We start from the raw sequence: 6545 nt of genomic DNA on the forward strand, positions 1-6545 counted from the left end.
ATTAGAAAAGTGTTCAAACTCTGAAGGAGAATACATGAAAAAGAGCAGTCAGAACACCAAATGTCATTGTTATATAAAGGAAGGCATTTAAGATACGCAGTATGTATATGTGCTTTGTGTCTTACCTTCTGGTATGAATCATACAGTCTTCATGATCATCCAGTGAGGGTGCGTCTATAGTAGATTGACCTCAGAGTACATGGTGTGGCTTCTGGGGACTTGGCTTTCTGGCCTTATGATAGGAATTTGCACCCAAAGGTCACATGGGGGATGCTAAATAGGAGAGGTCAGCTAATTCTTTCTTAATTCCAAGGAGCACAGAGTAAAAGATAATAGACTTAATGTATTGAAAAGGAGGTCTTGAATCAGGACAAGGGCAATGTGGCTGCCAGATAGTAAGCACGGGGAGAATTCCTCAGTAAATACAGAAGTGCCACCAATAGTGAATCCTGCACTTCCTGGAAGCCAGAAAAGCAACTTAAAAGTTGTTTGCTTGCTTTTTAAAAGATGTCAACATTTCTTGAAGTTGGAGACCTGCAACAGCTGCTGTGAATAACTCCAGTTAACTATTGCCCAACAGTCCTAGCCACTGCTGTGTGCTTCTCCTCCCCTGCACATACCTCGCCCTCCCTGGCAGTCAGCGTTCCAAATCACCCCGGCAAACGCCTTGGTTCTTCGGGGTCTTGGAGACCCCACACGACTAGATCTCATGGGCTATTAGTTGCAGACATGCTCCCTACATATTCAAAACATTTCACAATTTCCCCATAATTTATATAGTTTCCTTATCTGCTGTCCATCTATTTATTTTTACTATTCAATTTTTAAATTCATGTTTTCTTTTTTATTGACATTTTATCTATTTTCTACTTTGACTCAAGCCTAGTTTCTGTATATATTTTTTTCCTGCCAATTCTCTGAACATAGTTTTCCCTCTTTCTCACTTTTACCTTTCTTTTGTCTTTCCAACCCATTCCTTTCTCCTTCCCTCTCTTTTCACGTTTTTTCTTAAGTTTTACTTCCTGTTCTAAATATATATATGTGTACATTTGTGTATATATATTTTTCCTTCTGATTTATTTGTTAATCATATCTCCTGCCACACCCACCATCCCTTTCTGCTTTGTCTCTCTTCTTTTCTTAGTGAAATGTGCTTCCATTTTTTCTATGATGTCTTATTACTCCGCTTAAAACACATCCCCACTTCCCCCTTTTTTAACAACTCATCTATCCAGACTGCCTCTTATTATTACTAATATTAATTTTATTTTATTCTCTCCATTTTCCCCCAAACTTTGCCATTTTCACTTCTTTCCCCGTTCTCTCTCTCTAACCCTCTGGTTATTAGAAGATATAGTGTCTGGGGTCTTAAAGGCTTGACATTAAGCAAGCAGCTATCTAGCAGAGAAGCAACAAAGCCCACCAGCCTGTGTGATCACAAGGTATTGACAGGATCAGGTATCAGGCATCAGAAGACCCAAAACAATAATACAGATGCAAACAAGTGAGGATCGAATGGATACCTAAAGCCCATCTGTAGACATCCCCTCACAGGAGCATCACAAGGGAGGGACAAGTCAGTCAGAGTGCAGTATACCACCAACAAAACATACAACAATTCTCTAGTTCTCTTGAATGCTTCTTTCCCCAACTTCCCATTACCATATCCCTGGATCTACCTAACAAATCTGGCTAGACTGGAGCACGTACACTGGTACAGTTAAGAGCTCTTGACACACAGAATCCAGGACAGATAATCTTCCCAGGAGCAGTAATGAGAGTCGTGATACCATGAGGGTAGGTGGAAAATGAGGGGAAAAGCGAACTTGATCACAAGGATTGACTTATAACCACCACCACCACCCCCACCCCCACACAAAAGGGGGACAAACAACAGAAAGGTGGGTGATGGGAGACAGTGGACAGTGTAAGAAATGAAAATGATAAGATTTTAAAATTTATCAAGGGGTCATGAGGGTGGGAGGAGGGGACTGAAGGAGGGGGGAAGGGAGAGAGAAAAGGAGCTGATACCAAGGGCTCAAGTAGAAATAAAATACTTTGAAGATGATGGCAACATATGTACAAATGTACTTGATACAATTGATGTATGGATTATTTTAAGAGCCCCAATAACACTATTTATAAAAAAAACCCTCTGAATTTCTAATAAGCAGGGAATAACATTTTAATAAGTATGTACTAGATGACATGGAATATCCCATCTTCTCTTTTTATTTGCTACATATGGCTAATGTTTTCTTATGCTGACTTTGGAGTTTCGGAGAATGACAAGGTTTTATTATTTGGAATTTAGTCTAAAAAATTAGTAATAGGATCATTGATACCAGGACAAAGAGAACAAAAGACAAGAATGTGTAACTTTTAATGAAAGAAAATATTGGAACACATCTTAATTGTACGCAGAGAGATGATATAGAAAACATTTTATATTAAAAGTAACAGCTTACATGAGTTACCCTTAATCACAGACCATGTAATGGAAATATGAATAAAGACAATTGAACAAACAGAGAAACAAAACCAAGGGAACATTGGTTTCCTCTGGGATGGAGAACTTAGTTGCCAGGATCAAATGTACAGGGCAAATGGAGGCTTTGTCACCGTAGAATCCGTTTGAAACATTTTGACTTTGGAAGCATGCAGAGGATTGATTGCTGGTTTAATTATTGACTTAAGGTTACTGCAAAATTAAACCTAAATATTTATGTCCAACCTCATCATCTGAGAAACAATAGGACTTTAAAACTGCTCAAAGAATTAGAGGCTGCTGGCCATTTTTAAAGTAAGGCTTGACAGGAAAAAGAACCAATGGAAAGACTGGCCATGCTGTAGCCTCCAGAGCTTTGAGTAGTACATAGGAGTTTGGGGACACAAGGACTGCTCATGCAACAATGGTGACTACACACACTACATGGGTACACACACTGAACACTATTGAAGTACTAAGATTATCTCATTTCAAATATTCAGTATTATTTTCTCTATATCTTCCCAAGACCTCCTTGGTCAATGTTTCCTGAATTTTGTTAACACAGTACTGGCTACACTGGAAATTCAAGACTCTACTACTTAGAGTTGGAGAGGAGGGTGGGTTTAGGGGCACAACACTATTAATACTGTTGAGAATTGAAGCCTACAGTAGACTGTGTAGTGAATCTCAGAAAGAAACTGCAAATCACCCAAAGAGGTCCCCACAATTTGAATGATCAGTTGTCCTTTGAAGGAAACGGTACCATTTAAGGACCCCTTCATGGAATGTCTCACCACGTCCTACTCCATCTGGTCCCCCCCACCCCTCCCCCACTGTAGAATGTCTAAAGGGCCTCCATTCTACTCCTGTTTAGATTCAAATTAGCTTACTTTTCTTCGATCAAGGAGCATCATTGGAGCCAGATCACCCTCTGAGTCCTGGACAGGGAATTTTCTCCTGCTGGAGGTCAGCCTCGTCAGTCAGAGTTGTGTTATCAGAGTCCCTGCCACCCTTCAAATTTGGGGGATTTAAACCTGGACACTTCTTGTGGGGACAAGGTCTCTGAGTAGAAGTAGATTAGGAACTGACTCTGTCAGCACTCAGGGCACCCCACCTGGGGAGGCTGGGGAGGGCAACTTGGAGTTGGGGACACAAAGGGGGTGGTATGATTATGATTATCAGGAAAAGGAAGGCTCAAAAGGAGATGTTGAAAACTGCTCCCTTGGCATCTGACACCTTCAACAAAGACTTGAGGATGCCTTCCCTTCAATAATGTTCCTTCCCTGCCGGTGAGCATGCTGAGGGGCCTGTCAGACAGTGAAATGATCAACAGTACCATGTCTTGGGAGCAGCCAATGTGGGTGGAAGTGTTATTTCCCTGCCATATCCTGAGATAGGCACTCATTGAATGATTGGGCCTGGTAGTCTAGTTGAAACTCTTACCAGTTCTTTAGGGATTAACTTTTCCTCATTTCTATGGATAGAATTCAATTTTCTCTTGGGACTTTGGCAATTATCAACATAAAAGAGTCCATACTGATTCTCACCTGTTGAGATTGATCCTTTGGATTCCTATCCACTTTATAGGGAAGGGTGATGGCCCAGTACCTGGTTGAAGGAGTCTTGGTGATATAGTGGTTACTCATTCCGGTGTTAATTGCAAGGTCAGCTTCTCTAAAGGTCAAAGAAGGATCTTTCTACTCCAGTTAGAGTTAGTCTCAGAAACTCAAAGAGATAGTTGTACTCTAGCCCGTTAGGTAGCAGTGAGTTGGCATCAACTCAGCAGTGAGTTTTGGAGTACTGGTTGACTTACCACCTCCATTTGAGTTCTTCCTTTGTCTCAACAGCAATTCCAGTGCCAGGACCAGATGTGACCATGAATCTCGGTGACTCCATGTTGACTTTTACTGCAGTGCACTTTTCCTCGCCTTCTCTTCAACCCCCAAACCCAGCACACTGGGAGAAGTGCTCATTGCCTCTCAAGGCTTCAGCATGCCCTCAGGAGGACACCCCTCTAGTCCTTTCTAGTTTTCCCAGGTCACAGGCACTGCTGGTCAGAGGAGTTCAAGACTCTGGCTCTAGTCGGGCAGGAGTTGGCAAGGTCATTGTTCAAGTTAGAGTAGAAGGGAGAGAAACAGAGCATCCTGGAGCTAAGTCCTTTGTCAGCACCAAGACCTCCCTCAACTGGAATGCCCCAGTGGCTCCTGATGGGGCTACTGAGCAGGCTCCATCACCTTTAGAGGCAGCCTCTGCTGTGGAGAAAATGGCTCTGACCACTTCTCTTGTGAAAACTCAAGCCTGGAAGAGAGGGTTGTTCCCAGCTTGTCCAGTTCCACCACCAGCTGTCCAGCTGACCTCCATTTTCCCCAAAGCGAAGGGTCAACCAGCACAACATAGTGTTTCTGCAGAAGGGCTGGCCACCACCCAATCCAGGCTCTCCTTGGATGACTCCACCTGTAATCCCCAGAGTATTTATGAGAATTACCGACTGTGGCAAAGCTTCAAGCCTCTGGCGGAGACGCACTACCCTCAAAGCCCTGACACTGAAGCGCTTTCCTGTTTTCTAATGTAAGTACCCTGGTCCGTGGGGCAGTTCTGATGTACTATTGGGAAGCGTTCTGAGATTATAGTGCAGCTATCAAATAAAGACATCTTGGGGACTCACAGGAGTGGTTAGGTTCTTTAGGAATACTCGAAGCTGGGTCTTGATGTGACACATTATTAAAAAGTACATTCTCAAAATTATTACTCACATGTCCATGTATATAATACCCTTTAATGTATTTCATTTCAATTGATCCTCACGCCCTACATAAGAAGCAAACCTTAATATTTTTACCATTGCCCTAGTGAGTACTTTCACGATCTTACATATCAGCTAATTTCTGTTGTAATATGAGAAACTATAGTGTAAATTTAAGGCTCACACTCCCTATCCCCTATTCCTCTCATTTGCTTTTACCTTCTGAAATAGGTGTTGAGCACAGGTGGGCCAGTCTCATATCCAATTCAGAGTGCGGCCCTGAGAAAATGATTTTTAAATATATGCCCAACCTAGTTCCATTGGAAGATTGCAGTTAGAGCAAGGGAGTGGTAGTGAATGCATAATGGTGAAGTGCTTATGTTCTTCCCTCGCTGTACGGTAATGCTGAGCAAAACACTGCACTGATTCATTCCTGAGTATGTCATCCAGCAGCCCACTCTGATTAGTTCAGAGGATTTCTAAGAGGACAGCATGAGCTAGGAGGTGATCTACTCAGCCAAGCACTGGACACAGGTTGTGCCTCAATAAGGAATGCTAGGAAGGAAAGGAAATGCAGACAAGCACAGTGTTCACAACAGCAACAAAATTCTCTAACTACAATGTGAAGGGACAGATAGAAATCATGCAAATCACAGGTGGGATTTTGTGAAAGAAACACAGAACAAATAATCATCTGAGCAGTTTGTTTTTCTGAAGGACACCCTACATTTCTTTCAAGCCTGCCCCGCAACTTTGTCATTGTAGGTCAACTGGTATATCAAATAACTTGCACTTTCTAAAAAATGATTTTAAAGAGCTTTATTCCTACTCCCATGGCCGAACAACGGAAAGAACATGTCCGTACCTCACCACCTCGCCCCACGAAGCACATCCTTTTCTTCAGGCAGTTCCTTCCAAGAGCACATCTCAGGAGAGTTCTCAGGCTTTCTGAGTGGTAGAAATGGAAGCAAAAGTACTCGATGTCTGAGGGTCAAGCATAAAAGAGGGGGTTGATGTGGACCAATAACCAGAGGAATGTTATAAGGGCTAGGGGATGTGTGGAGGTGTGTGGTCAAAATGAGGGTGGAGATATAATTTCAGAAAGTTACTGAAATGCCTGAGGTTTTAGCCCAGTCCTAAGATCACTGGCCCGACGGAAGCCCACCATGACCCTGGAGGAGGGAATTTGGTGGTCCCTGCAGGAATGGCAGCACACAAGCAATTTTGACCGGATGATCTTCTACGAGATGGCAGGAAAGTGAGTTCATGGGCCCTGTGGGGCTGAGAGAGAGGGGTGGGTGGTGGTGGTGG

The 6545-nt window shown here is 42.8% G+C and overlaps 1 protein-coding gene across 1 annotated transcript in view; it reads left to right on the forward strand.

Annotated features, from left to right (window-relative positions):
- Positions 1-379: 379 nt before the first annotated feature.
- LOC101652241 (NUT family member 2G-like) overlaps positions 380-6545 on the forward strand; it is a 9303-nt gene continuing 3137 nt past the window's right edge. The window contains exons 1-3 of the mRNA XM_030885802.1: positions 380-395; positions 4339-5059; positions 6364-6492. Coding sequence (XP_030741662.1) covers positions 380-395; positions 4339-5059; positions 6364-6492 — 866 coding nt within the window. The remainder of the gene's footprint in view (positions 396-4338; positions 5060-6363; positions 6493-6545) is intronic.

The sequence above is a fragment of the Echinops telfairi genome, unplaced genomic scaffold, assembly GCF_000313985.2.
Source record: "Echinops telfairi isolate 266 unplaced genomic scaffold, ASM31398v2 ScPeMD7_1;HRSCAF=3_0, whole genome shotgun sequence".
In the NCBI taxonomy this organism is placed as follows: domain Eukaryota; kingdom Metazoa; phylum Chordata; class Mammalia; order Afrosoricida; family Tenrecidae; genus Echinops; species Echinops telfairi.